General features: G+C 41.7%; 2 protein-coding genes across 5 annotated transcripts in view; one reads left to right on the top strand and one right to left on the bottom strand.

Moving 5' to 3' along the window:
* The window catches only part of LOC132849173 (NLR family CARD domain-containing protein 3-like), a 116,011-nt gene extending 105,594 nt beyond the window's left edge, over positions 1-10,417 (top strand). Inside the window, exons 2-6 of one of the 4 annotated variants that reach the window (XM_060875421.1) lie at positions 83-187; positions 7,127-7,243; positions 7,677-7,725; positions 7,928-8,132; positions 8,360-10,412. In XM_060875421.1, coding sequence (XP_060731404.1) covers positions 7,128-7,243; positions 7,677-7,725; positions 7,928-8,132; positions 8,360-10,140 — 2,151 coding nt within the window. In that variant the 5' untranslated portion in view covers positions 83-187; position 7,127 and the 3' untranslated portion in view covers positions 10,141-10,412. Of the gene's footprint in view, positions 1-82; positions 188-6,433; positions 6,682-7,126; positions 7,244-7,676; positions 7,726-7,927; positions 8,133-8,359 lie in introns of those variants that run through there. The other 3 variants (XM_060875420.1, XM_060875419.1, XM_060875422.1) reach the window with 3 other exon arrangements.
* LOC132849194 (uncharacterized) overlaps positions 1-14,973 on the bottom strand; it is a 73,832-nt gene that overhangs the window by 37,355 nt on the left and 21,504 nt on the right. The gene's annotated exons all lie outside the window — the stretch shown is intronic.

The raw sequence follows: 14,973 nt of genomic DNA, 5'->3' as shown, positions 1-14,973 counted from the left end.
TGTCCTTTTCAGATTTTAGACTGTTCTCCTGAGTAATGAATCAGTATTTAAAAGTGTGTAAATGTAGGTGTTGTTCCCTCAGGTCAATCTGGCTGAAGGTGAGGAGAAACAGCAGAACCATCAGGAGATCATCACTCAGCTGGAGGAGGAGGAGAACAATGAGATGATGAAGACTCTGATACACAAGGTAAACATTTCTTCTCAGGTATCTGTGTGTGTGTGTGTGTGTGTGTGTGTGTGTGTGTGTGTGTGTGTGTGTGTGTGTGTGTGTGTGAGAGAGAGAACTTGTTGCATCACATGAACACAGTGTTGTACACGTGACAGATGTTGACAGGGACGTGTTCAAAGTCAGGTGTAGAAGTGACTAGCACATAGAAATTGTAGTTCCAGCCTGAAGAAACATTGCACTAAGAGACTCACAATTTAACTCCAACTTTAAAAAAAAAAATGTATTAACTTGAATGTTTTTTTTAACATTTAACAATTAACATTTTATGATATTTACAGAACACAACTCATAACCATAACGGAACACAACTCATAACTCAAAACAGAACACGAACAATAAACTTAAAATAATATACAATAACAATAAAAACATAACTAAACAAACAGTGAGAGGACGACTGATACACAAGGTAAACTTTTTTTATTAAAAAAAAGAACAACAAAACAACAGAAAAAAACAAAAAAAAAATAAACAACAAAGAAAACTTAGAAAACAGTTCACATTTCTCTATTTAATGTGGATACAAATGCCTTGTACCCTGTAATAGGCTCCAGGTTCCCCGTGACCCAGTAGAATAAGAAAAATATACACACAAAAAAAAAATTTAATAAATACAAAACAAATACAATGAACAATTAAAATTACAATAAACAACAAACAAAACAACTGAAACATCAAAAACCTATATTACAATTTAAACAGTAGGAATTGACCCTGACACATTCCCCACCCTCCGGGTTGTGAACCTCCATCCTGCTGCACCTGAACAATTAATAATAACAATAAGAAGTAAACAATGAACAATTTAACTATTAAAACAAGAGTCTGTGAATAAGCTTCAGACTTTTTAACAGTTATATGTTATAAATGAGTTAATGTCCTTAATATAAATATAATTGAGTAAAATTGACTTCTGCTTCACATTTACATACAGATACAAATATGAATATGTGGAGCAGTAAACAGTTATAGATTCAGCTACCATTACTATGTACATTTGAAGCAGAAGTCAATTTTAAACATACTTTTAAACAAAAACACGTTTTTAGGCAATTTAGTAGATCGGATTTTCTAAAATCTAATCCTAAAATGGAAGTCTGATTTAAACCATGGCTAAGGACATTAACTCATTTATAACATATAACCAAACATATGTTGCTATTCTTCTCATATTGAACCTGACAATGTTGTGCACTGACCAGGGCGATGATCACCACCTTCAAAACCATGTGGATGGTGACACAGACCAAGAAGGCGTAGTTCATCCTTTTAATTTTGAATTGGCTTCTTGGTGTTCTCCACACTGATAGGGGATAAGAAAAAAGAAAGTTCCTTCTGAAAACATTAACAGCCAGAACATATCTGGAAAGTCTGTAGGTTTCTATATATACACCTTTATGGCTGAAAAAGAAATAATGCTGCAATACTCAAAGATGAAGCCAAGGAAAAGGAGCAACAGGACCTCCAGAACAATAGCCACTGCGGCCAGGCCGATGATTACGGTGCTTCCACCGCCCCTCACCTCCTTCGCTATGTGGCCGATGTTATCTCCCATCATTGTGAGACCCAAAAAGACCTGAGCCATCGAGGTTGTGGCCTCAAGTGTTTTGATGTCCATCAGCTGTGAGAGAGAAACACCACATGACCACATTAGCATGACGTACATTTTAGACCATAGGTCACTAACAGGCGGACCGTGGTCCGGGTCCGGACCCAGAAGCTGCCCGATACGGACCCGGACCTACAGCCCAAACAAAAGCTTCTATTTTAACCGGCGCAGCTTTTGCTATCTTTACGGTAGTGGTAGTGGAAATGCACAGACCAGTTGTATTTGTAGAGAATTAGAGTAAAGTTACATATGAAAGTGATACATGTAGAAAACAAAGGGAGAGAAACAGACGAGTGAGAGGGAGAAAGGGAGAGAAACAGACGAGTGAGAGGGAGAAAGGGAGAGAAACAGACGAGTGAGACAGAGAAAGGGAGAGAAACAGACGAGTGAGACGGAGAAAGGGAGAGAAACAGACGAGTGAGACGGAGTAGTGTTAATTTCGTCAGACGAGACGAAATATGTTCGTCAACAACCTTTTTTTTCATGACTAAGACGAGACGATGACGAGACTGCACCACTGTCCAAAAACACTGACTAAGACTAAATTAACATGCATTATTGTTGACGAAAAAAGACGAGACGAAAATGTTTTGTATAAAATAAAAACTAAGATAAAATCTCTCTTCATTTTCGTCTGCAATTGTCTCTGCTTTTTCATCAGCTGTTACGCCTTTAAAATATTCAGCACGAGTTCGCGGCTTCGCTGTTGCTCAAGTTACAGGTCCGTGAATCGGATCCCGCTTATTATATTGTTACCTACCGAATAAAGCAATAATTTGACTCAAAATGATGATTTAAAAAGGAGTTTATTGATTTAAAAACAATTGTATTGTTTCCTCTAAAGAAAATAGTGCGCTCCGTCTCTACGGTTAGAATCCTGTGTGTCCATGGCAACGTTTTTCATGGCAACGGTGTGTTATAGTTCGCAGCGGTCTGTTATCAAGAAATAAAATAGTGTGTGTGTAGAAACAATTCGTCCACACGCCGCTCAATAAATAAATAATTAAAATAAATAAAAACTCCTGAGCGCAAGTCCACCCCTGGTCTAGTCAGGCTTTTTGTGTTAAATTATATTTCCTGACTCTGCGCAGGCTCTTTTATTGTACATGACATAACATTCATTTTTCTTGTTGCTTGCTGATCGGTTTCAGAATGATTTTTTTGTTTAATTTCGACTTTAGGTGCTCAAAAAGCTTGGACTTCCTGTAAGTGGGTTTGTTTTCTTGCCTCCTACAATATCCCATTAATATCCCAGCAAATAGCTTTTTATCTGGTCATCATTCTGGTCATCATTCAACATTCATATATGCTGTATATAGTTTACTAAAAAAATAAAATACTTAATAAAAATAAAAAGTCTTCTGATGCTATACACTTGAATTGCACATTATTATTCACTGTTAATTTTACATTCTTGCATTGCTGATGTCTAGCCAGCATTTAAGCCATAAATGTGTATCCATAGACAGGTTAGGACGGGTTAGAAAGGTTACACATGTTAGTATATCATGATGCACAACACTGCAAGCAGCTCTGTGCTAAATTCTGCATATACAAACCTATATTTATTTATTTGCTTGTATACTACTACAGATAATGATAAATAGACATACACACATCTAAATGGGTTAAATTAGTGCCAGTTATAGAAGGTGAACTTGAAGATAAACCAAACATTATTGCTAAACTGAACAGCGCTGTGTAGTAACAGTGTTTAGCTCAGGAGTTATTGACTCAGGAAACTCCAATCTGTGAATATGTGACCAACTTCCTGCTCCTTCAGTTCTCTCCAGCGCTGGAAAGCTGATCCTATATTAACAGGTCCTACTTCTTACCTTATCGTAAGTCTTTCTTCACTTTCTTTCTTTGTTTTTATCCTCCATGTCAATGTTAAAACCGCTTTCTGCTAACGTCACACATGCGCACTGAACACTCTCTCCGCCCATATTGACAAGACACGCCCCTTTCTGCTCATTGGTTACACGTTTGTTTTGATTTTTGTTTAGTTTGTCGTTCCGACTCATTTTCTGAAGCATTTCTCAAACAACGGAGACCCCACCTTTAATAAAGGGTGTTTTAGGCAGCACTGCTTGTTGTTTTAGATCTTGACTGCCCTCGTGTGGCCAATCGTAGTATGTTTACTCGCCCAAAAATGTACATTTGTAGTAAATATCTAAAGAAGGATACATAATCTAGCCATGGGGGTCACAGTCCAGTGACTTCTGTGCCGGTCCCAAGCCCGGATAAATAGAGAGGGTTGCGTCAGGAAGGGCATCCGGCATAAAACATTGCCAAATCTAACCATGCGAGTTGTCAGTAAGAGGAAAATCAGAGGGAAAAAAGAGTAGAAGGGGTGAACTCTGTGGAACAGGAAGTAGATAAGATTAGAAAGGATGAAGTCAGGAAGGCCTTGAAGAGGATGAAAAGTGGAAAGGCAGTTGGTCCTGACGACATCCCGGTAGAGGTCTGGAAGTGTCTAGGAGAGGCAGCAGTGGAATTTTTAACTAGTTTGTTCAACAGGGTATTAGAAAGTGAGAGGATGCCTGAGGAATGGAGAAGGAGTGTGTTAGTGCCGATCTTTAAGAATAAGGGTGACGTGCAGAGTTGCAGCAACTATAGGGGGATAAAGTTGATGAGCCATACAATGAAGTTGTGGGAAAGAGTAGTGGAAGCTAGGTTAAGGAAGGTGGTGGAAATTTGTGAGCAGCAGTATGGCTTCATGCCCAGAAAGAGCACAACAGATGCAATTTTTGCTCTGAGAATGTTGATGGAGAAGTATAGGGATGGTCAGAGGGAGTTGCACTGTGTGTTTGTAGACTTAGAGAAAGCGTATGACAGGGTGCCAAGAGAAGAACTGTGGTACTGTATGAGGAAGTCAGGAGTAGCAGAGAAGTATGTCAGAGTGGTGCAGGACATGTATGAGAGGAGCAGGACAGTGGTGAGGTGTGCTGTAGGTCAGACAGAGGAGTTTACAGTGGAGGTGGGACTGCATCAGGGATCGGCTCTGAGCCCCTTCCTGTTTGCTATAGTGATGGACCAGTTGTCAGAGGAGGTCAGACAGGAGTCTCCTTGGACGATGATGTTTGCAGATGACATTGTGATCTGTAGTGAGAGCAGGGAGCAGGTGGAGGAAAACCTGGAGAGGTGGAGGTTTGCGCTGGAGAGAAGAGGAATGAAAGTCAGTCGTAGTAAGACTGAGTACATGTGTGTGAATGAAAGGGAGGGAAGTGGAATAGTAAGGTTACAGGGTGAAGAGGTGAAGAAGGTACAGGAGTTTAAGTACTTGGGGTCAACAGTCCAGAGTAATGGAGAGAGTGGGAAAGAAGTAAAGAAGCGAGTGCAGGCAGGTTGGAGTGGGTGGAGAAAGGTGTCAGGAGTTCTGTGTGATAGGAAAATATCAGCAAGAATCAAGGGGAAGGTGTACAGGACAGTGGTGAGACCGGCCGTGATGTATGGTTTAGAGACAGTGACACTGAAGAAGAGACAGGAGTCAGAGCTTGAGGTAGCCGAACTGAAGATGTTGAGGTTCTCTTTGGGTGTGACAAGATTGGACAGGATTAGGAACGAGTACATCAGAGGGACAGCCCATGTTGGACGTTTGGGGGACAAAGTTAGGGAGGCGAGATTAAGATGGTTTGGACATGTTCAGAGGAGGGAGAGTGAGTATATTGGTAGGAGAATGTTGGACATGGAGCTGCCAGGCAGGAGGCAAAGAGGAAGGCCAAAGAGGAGGTATATGGATGTAATTAATGAGGATTTGAAGCTAGTGGGTGCAAGTGTTGAGGATGCAGAAGATAGGGTTAGGTGGAGAGAGATGATTCGCTGTGGCGACCCCTGAAGGGAAAAGCCGAAAGAAGAAGAAGAAGATCTAAAGAAGGATACATAATGAAAGAAGTCTTTTTTCAATGTTTTTCTATGTTTGTTACCAAAGGTTAAGAAGGAATACACAAAGATTAATAGTGATTAATAGTTCAATGATAATAAAAACACCAAGGCAAATTTCTGTACATGTAAACACTACAGTACCTGGCAATAAACCAGATTCTGATAAACAAAGAATAATTGTGTTGTGGATGGATGTGGACCGCCACCGTGTGGTCACATTTAGGAATAATAATAATAATAATAATAATAATAATAATAATAATAATACATATTAAATACTAAATAAATAACAAAAACTACAGCATTAAGGGTATTAGGTATTTGGATAGAATCCTTTAAAAATAAGGTTGTATCATCTGATAGTTGTGAATTGCAAAGGATCTACACAGAACATGTAATGGTTTTAAATGTTCATTATTTTCATTATACACTGCTTGGAACTCAGTTGTGTGTAATGAAATAAGTTGGCTAAAGTTAGCTATATATTTAATTATATTAATACATTTTTCATCAAAGCCAAAATATTGTAGATACTGTAAAATATAAAGGTGTTCAATTCTGTCAAAAGATTGAAAAAATAAAAAATAAAATAATAATAATATTCTACCACCATCCTCTATTAAACATGAATAATCTAACAAATCTAAAAAAAAATACAGATGTTATTGTATATTAACCAATTTGGAAGAAATCCATATTGTAATATATAAACACACTGAAGTGACACTAGATGCAGAAGAGTTTTGTGGGTTTGTACTGAAGCTTTAATGTACACAGGTTGTTTTATAACTTGATAGCGTGACTATTTCCTGTAAGTGAACTCTGTGCTGATTCAGGGTTTAATTTAACACACCGATGTTGGAGTGAAGTAAACGTGTGTCCTGCTGTAATCTGGAGAAGGAGACACGACCTCCAACATGAGTGTGTCTGGAAAACAGGACTTAAAGAAAGACGAGAGGTGACTTACTTTTACATTCACCAGCAATAAATACACACCGTCTCATGGGAACACATCTGTATCTCTAAACACTCACTAGTTAACACAGGAACTCAACTTTGCTTTAAGGTGTTTAATAGCAGTGAATATATCACTGATCTGATCTAAGAACAGTTTAGACAAATCATTCACTGAGAGAAGAGTAAAAAGGACTGTGTAATGTGGAGCATAAGAGCAGCATAGCTTTGTGTCAGTGAACTCTACAGGCTTTAAGACCCAGCTGAGTCAGTTAGCTGTGATTGGGACTCCTGATATCAGTGTAATTCCTGACTTATGAGGCCTGTCTCCTGTTTGAATAAGTGTACAGACTGGATCTGAATTAAAAAGATGGAATTATTGGTGTTTAATGATGAACACATTGTTTAACAGTCCTGAGTATTAATTATTGCTGATATTTCTGTTCTAGAATGATGGAGGGAAAGAGATCAGACTCACCAGAACCCAGCTGTGTGTCCATGAAGAGTGACCAGTCAATGGAACTTCCAATTACCTTCAGAGACAGAGACAGTTCTACTGATGTGAGGTCAGTATAGTGAGGTGTTTTACAGCAGTGTTCCACCTGATCAAACTCACTCGTCTCATTATGAAGCCCTTCATGAGCTTTATCAGGTGTTGAAGCAGTAAAACACTAAACTGTGCAGTGCTGCAGCTCTCGGACTGGCAGTGAGGAAAAGTGCTTTAAGAGTTCAGTTCAGTCTGCAGTCCCTGAGCTGGAGGGTCTGTGGTGCTACAGAAGAACATTTACACCTGGGACATTAATGACAATATAAAGATTTTATTCATTTATTCAAACATTTGTTTCTAAACATGTTGGTGTCAGTTAGGAAATCCTGAAATCAGTGTATTGTGTTAAGAGGATAGTGTTAAATATCTGTGTCTGTATTTATTAGTGTGTGATTTGTGCAGCTATGAATACATATAGTCCATATTACATGATGGGTTTTGTTTGTTCACAGACCACAAAAATCAAACATCAGCACAAAACAGCTGGACTCTATATTCAAGGTGTGTGTTGTTTTTAAAGTGTGTAATGTGTGTGTTGTGATCCCTTGTCATGTCTTGATGTGCAGCAGCATTAAGGGTAATCAGTTGTATGAGTTTTAAATGTGATAATAAAAATAGACTTTTCTTCTTTTGATAAAATAAAAGCCTCTCTCACTGTGTAACATGATAATATTTAGATCTGTTCCTGTGTGTTTCTAACCAGGAGCTGGAACACAAAGTCATCACTCTGATAAAGAATGAGCTGAAGAGGTTTAGGAAGCTCCTGAGTCCAGATTACCCAGCATGCACTGAGAGGGAGGTGGAGGATGAGGAGGATCTGCACAGTGTCACAGAGGGAGCGCTGAAGATCACACTGCACATCCTGAAGAACATGAACCACACAGATCTCGTTAACACACTGCACAACAGTAAGAGCTCTGAGTCATGACTTTATTCCATCAGCTTCACTTTAGAGAGAGGAAATAGTTTTAGATATTAAATTTAAGTTTTAAATTTAATTTTAATATCATGTTGTATCTGTTCATGGTCCAGCTTCAATAATATTTAGTACATCAGTCAGGAATTAATAGCAGTGTTTGTATGATTTTGCATTATAACTATTTATTACTAAACTAGATATTACTTTGTTTATTAGAACTCGTCTCTTTGTATCAGACAAAGTTGAAGTCCAATCTGAGAGAGAAGTTTAAAAGAATTAATGAAGGAATCTCACAGCATGGAAGCTCAGCACTTCTGAATGAGATCTACACTGAGCTCTACATCACAGAGGGTTGGAGTGGAGACGTCAATAATGAACATGAGGTGAGACAGATTGAGGCAGCGTCCAGGAGACCAGCAACACAGGAGAAACCCATCAAATGTAATGAGCTCTTTAAAGACAAGTCCATCAGAACTGTGCTGACTAAAGGAGTTGCTGGAATTGGAAAAACAGTCTCTGTGCAGAAGTTCATTCTGGACTGGGCTGAAGGAGAAGTAAATCAGGACGTCACCTTCATGTTTCCATTTCCCTTTAGAGAGCTGAATCTGATGAAGCAGCAAAATCTCAGTCTGATGAAACTTCTTCATCACTTATTCCCAGAAATAAGAAAATTAGAATCAATAGATTGTGACTCCTATAAAGTGGTGTTGATCTTTGATGGTCTAGATGAGTGTCGACTTCCTCTAAATTTCCAGAAGAATGAGATATTGTGTGATGTGACAGAGTCAGCCTCAGTGGATGTGCTGTTGACGAACCTCATCAAGGGGAATCTGCTTCCCTCTGCTCTCCTCTGGATAACCACAAGACCAGGAGCAGCGAATCAGATCCCTCCTGAGTGTGTAGACCAGGTAACAGAGGTACGAGGCTTCAGTGATCCTCAGAAAGAGGAGTACTTCAGGAAGAGGATCAGTGATCAGAGACTGACCAATGAAATCATCACACACCTGAAGTCTTCAAGAAGCCTCTACATCATGTGCCACATCCCAGTCTTCTGCTGGATCTCAGCCACTGTTCTAGAGAGAATGTTGGGTGAAGCAGAGCGTGGAGAGATCCCCAAGACTCTGACTCAAATGTACACACACTTCCTGATCTTTCAGCTCAAACACAAGGACCAAAAGTACCATCAGAAATGTGACCCTGATCCTCAGCAGACCAGAAAGAGTATCATGGCACTGGGAAAACTGGCTTTCCACCAGCTGGAGAAAGGAAACCTGATCTTCTATGAGGAAGACCTGAGAGAGTGTGGCATTGATGTCAGAGAAGTGTCAGTGTACTCAGGAGTGTGTACCCAGATCTTCAGAGAGGAGTTTGGGCTTCACCTGGGGAAGGTGTTCAGCTTCATACATCTGAGTGTTCAGGAGTTTCTGGCTGCTTTATATGTATTTTTCTGCTTTATTTTAAGAAATACAAATGTGCTGGTGGGGCAAAGCACTGGACTTTTTAATTTCTTCAGAAATCCAAACCTGTCTGATCTCCTCAGGAGTTCAGTGGACAAGGCCTTACAGAGTGAGAATGGACACCTGGACCTGTTCCTCCGCTTCCTTCTGGGTCTCTCACTGGAGACCAATCAAACACTTTTACGAGGCTTAATGCCACAGACAGAAATCAGATCTCACAGCAAACAGGAAACAGTGAAGTACATCAAGGAGAAGATCAGGAAGAATCCATCTCCAGAGAAATCCATCAATCTGTTCCACTGTCTGAATGAACTGAATGATCATTCTCTAGTGCAGGAAGTACAAACTTACCTGAACAGAGGGGGTAACAGTCGTCTCAGTGACACCAGACTCTCTCTGGCTCAGTGGTCAGCTCTGGTGTTTGTGTTACTGACCTCAGAACAGGAGCTGGATGTGTTTAATTTGAGGAAATATGATCCATCACATGAAGGTCTTCTGAGGCTGCTGCCAGTGGTCAAAGCCTCCAGAAAAGCTGTGTGAGTATTTTTATTTATAACTGTATTACTGCATGGTTTATTATTTTAATGTAACACTGAACTGCACTGTTTGGATTAATGTTAGTTAATAGTTCCTCTAATCATCTTTAAACAAACCTCTGGTACTTTTACAGAAGATTGTTTCACTTTTTACACTAACATGTTATATCTGAACTGAGGGCTGGGCCACATGGACAAAATCTTATAACATCATATGAGTCATTTTATAGCTTTTATATATGAATCATGAAAAATTAAGTGTTCTCTAAAATTTATGTAAAATATCTCTACAAAATAACTGCATGCATTTAAGAACTAAAGACATTTCTGAACTAAACAGCAGTGAAAGACTTTTTCTTTTCTGTTTATTTTGAAAGTGACATTTAACAAAACTCTCACAGATGAGAAAAACATCAGACTGACAAAATGGGATCAATATGGATAGAAAATATAAAAAGTAAATATTAAAACACTCTGATGTCTTTCAAGTATCTCTTTATGTTGAAGTTCCTCATCTGTTGTTGTGTGTGACACAGTGTTGTGGGGAGATTCACTCTGTCATGGCTTTTTACTCAATTGTTCTTTCTAATAAAAATAAAACATAAATGCTTTTTAAAAATTTAACCCAATACGAAGGAAAAACAAAAGTCTCCTTCAGTCTGCACTACTGCTAAACTTTACCAAGGACTGAGCTCGTGGTAAATAAAACATCAATCATCATTTTGGACCTCGACACATTGGACAGACGAAGTGGGAAAATGTTCAGCTTTATCTTCTTATTATGTTAGAAACAAGCTAGGCAGCTAACTCAGATGTGTGATGAAGATTTTCTTTCTTTAACACTGAACTGTTTGTAGAGGATGGAGTTTAAATGTGACTTTTTATATGGAGACTTTTATTTTGATGGGGTTCTTTTTTCTTTGCTTATCAAGTGTACAAGCAGGTAAAAAGAGAGAGGTTGAATAATGTGTCACAGGTGAGTGTAGTGTCGTGACCGCTGTTATTAAAAAGTCCTGTTTTGTTCTACTTGGAGCTCGACAAAGACACCAAACTGTTAATGACCGATCACATTCTTGTTCTTGGGTCGTGATTGTTGTTAATCTGTTGTGGTTGACTTATAGACACAGTTTTTTGTCTGGTTCATTGCATCAGAAGATGGTGGATGTGGTAAAAACAGACGGTGAACACAAAGACGGTTGAACGTGACGGTCGGTCAGGTTTATCACCGTTACTGTTGAAGAGACGTCAGGTTTCGTTCTTTGGAAACTTTCTGTGGATTTTGGAGATTTTAAGCTGTGGACTGTGTTTGTATTTATAAGCAGCTGTAGTGAATCTATATTTTTGTTGTACAACGTTAATAACAGACTGGTTTTGTTCTCTGTTCATCATTATGTACTGATAAAATATTACACATTGGGCTAAAGGTTTACAGACTCTGAGGTCTGATATCACTTGAGCTCTTATTGGACTGGGAACAAAATACTGAATGGTACCATACTGGAAAGAGTGGAGGTGGATTTTCTTTATTGTATTGAATATGGTCTTGTATTCAGCTTAAGTTGAGTTTTATAACTGAGTTACAGAGGTGAATTAGAGGCGATTTTAATAAATATCATTCATCAGATGAATTTCTTCTGAGGCTGCTGCCAGTGGTAAAAGCCTCCAGAAAAACTCTGGAGTCGGGCGTCTCACTTACCTTGCTAGGTTTGGGGAGGTTGTGCTGTTCAAAGCTAGTTCCTCACTGTGTATTATACAATATACACTACACTCTTCAGGAAGTACCATGTCACTTATAGCCACCTGAAGCCCACCTACACAAATCCTTTAGTGTAACACACAGTAGTGTTGTGTTAGATTTTTACCTACAAGCTGGGTTAGATTTCCTGCTATGTGTGTAGTCAGTGTTTTAGATTTAACAAACAAATCTGTCTGTATGTTGATCCATCTAAAGCTAATACTTGTGTATATACAGTGTCACTCATTTAAAGGTAAAAAGTTTGACTTTGTTTATTTCTGATGTTCTTTCTAATATCCTTTATTTACAATGTTTATATTTGATGATAGATTTTATAATAAATACAAATCATGATCAAGAATCGTTTATACGGTTAACAAATCGAACTTTCTCTTTAGTTTGGATGTGTTTGGACGTATGTGAACACACCACCTGTACTCAGGTCCACACCAAACACCTGAACCAGTGTGTGTGTAAAATCTTTTCCCACTTATTCCCACTTATAATTATGATGGGATAAAGGGGTGGAGTTTAGAACTGCAGATCGGTGTGGGAGGTTTGTTGTTTGTCTCCTGCGAGTTTTAAGGCTAATATATAGAGTAAATAACCACTGACAAAGTGTGTTAAAGTGTCTGTATTTGGCTGACCGAGTGTTATTACTACTTTTATTTGTGTATATAATGTCCATCCATCCATCCATCCATCTTCTACCGCTTATCTGGGGCCAGGTCGCGGGGGCAGCAGTCTGAGCAGGGACACCCAGACTTCCCTCTCCCCAGACACTTCCTCCAGCTCCTCCGGGGGAATACCGGGGCGTTCCCAGGCCAGCCGAGAGACATAGTCCCTCCAGCGTGTCCTAGGTCCTCCCCGGGGCCTCCTCCCGGTTGGACATGCCCGGAACACCTCCCCAGGGAGGCGTCCTGGAGGCATCCGGAACAGATGCCCGAGCCACCTCAGACTCCTCTCAATGTGGAGGAGCAGCGGCTCTACTCTGAGCTCCTCCCGAGTGACTGAGCTCCTCACCCTATCTCTAAGGGAGCGCCCAGCCACCCTGCGGAGGAAACTCATTTCGGCCGCCTGTATCCGGGATCTTGTCCTTTCGGTCATGACCCAAAGCTCATGACCATAGGTGAGGGTAGGAACATAGATCGACTGGTAAATAGAGAGCTTCGCCTTGCAGCTCAGCTCTTTCTTCACCACAACAGACCGGTATATCGACCGCATCACTGCAGAAGATACACTGATCCGCCTGTCGATCTCCCGCTCCATCCTTCCCTCACTCGTGAACAAGACCCCAAGATACTTAAACTCCTCCACTTGAGGCAGGAGCTTTCCACCAACCTGAAGGGGGCAAACCACCCTTTTCTGGCTGAGAACCATGGCCTCGGACTTGGAGGTGCTGATTCTCATCCCCGCCGCTTCGCACTCGGCTGCAAACCGTCCCAGTGCACGCTGAAGGTCCTGATTTGAAGAAGCCAACAGGACAACATCATCTGCAAAAAGCAGAGACGAAATCCCGTGGTCCCCAAAACGGACTCCCTCCGGCCCCCGACTGCACCTAGAAATCCTGTCCATATAAATAATGAACAGGACCGGTGACAAAGGGCAGCCCTGCCGGAGTTCAACATGCACCGGGAACAAGTCTGACTTACTGCCGGCAATGTGAACCAAACTCCTGCTTAGAAGCCCTTAGCAGAGCTCCCCGGACCCCATACTCCCAGAGCACCCCCCACAGATAACCACGAGGGACACAGTCGAATGCCTTCTCCAGATCCACAAAGCACATGTGGACTGGTTGGGCAAACTCCCATGAACCCTCCAGCAACCTGGTGAGGGTATAGAGATGGTCCAGTGTTCCACGACTCGCATTGTTCCTCCTGAATCCGAGGTTCGACTATCGGCCGAATTCTCCTCTCCAGTACCCTGGCATAGACTTTTCCGGGGAGGCTGAGGAGTGTGATCCCCTTGTAGTTGGAACACACCCTCCGGTCCCCCTTCTTAAACAGAGGGACCACCACCCCAGTCTGCCAGTCCAGAGGCACTGTCCACAGCCGCCAGACAATGTTGCAGAGGCGTGTCAACCAAGACAGCCCCACAACATCCAGAGACTTGAGGTACTCAGGGCGGATCTCATCCACCCCCGGTGCCTTGCCACTGAGGATCTTCTCAACCACCTCAGTGACCTCAGCTTGGGGGATCGATGAGTCCTCAACTGAGCCCTCTGCCTCTGCTTTCTCAGTGGAAGACATGTCGGTGGGGTTGAGGAGATCCTCGAAGTACTCCTTCCACCGTCCGAGAATGTCCCCAGTCGAAGTCAGCAGATTCCCACTCCCACTGTAAACAGTGTGAGCGGGGCACTGATTCCCCTTCCTGAGGCGCCGGACAGTTTGCCAGAATTTCTTCGAGGCCAACCGATAGTCCTTATCCATGGCCTCACCGAACTCCTCCCAGACCCGAGTTTTTGCCTCTGCAACCACCCGGGCTGAAGCTCGCTTGGCCCTCCGGTACCTATCAGCTGCCTCCGGAGTCCCCCGAGCCAACCAGGCTCGATAGGACTCCTTCTTCAGCTTGACGGCATCCCTTACTTCCGATGTCCACCACCGGGTTCTGGAATTGCCGCCACGACAGGCACCGGAGACCTTACGGCCACAGCTCCGAGCGGCCGCGTCGACAATGGAGGTGGAGAACATGGTCCACTCAGACTCAAAGTCTCCAACCTCCCTCGGGATCTGGTTGAAGCTCTGCCGGAGGTGGGAGTTGAAGATCTCTCTGACCGGAGACTCTGCCAAACGTTCCCAGCGGACCCTCACAGTACGTTTGGGTCTGCCAAGTCTGTCCAACTTCCTCCCCGGCCATCGGATCCAACTCACCACCAGGTGGTGATCAGTTGACAGCTCCGCCCCTCTCTTTACCCGAGTGTCCAAGACATACGGCCGGAGGTCAGATGAAACAACCACAAAGTCGATCATCGGCCTCTGACCTAGGGTGTCCTAATGACATGTGTACTGATGGACACCCTTATGCTTGAACATGGTGTTCGTTATGGACAAACTGTGACTAGCACAGAAGTCCAATAACAGAACACCACTCGGGTTCAGGTCG

This window comes from Tachysurus vachellii, chromosome 7, assembly GCF_030014155.1.
Source record: "Tachysurus vachellii isolate PV-2020 chromosome 7, HZAU_Pvac_v1, whole genome shotgun sequence".
NCBI classification, from domain to species: domain Eukaryota; kingdom Metazoa; phylum Chordata; class Actinopteri; order Siluriformes; family Bagridae; genus Tachysurus; species Tachysurus vachellii.
This window is presented reverse-complemented; position numbering and strand designations above follow the sequence as displayed.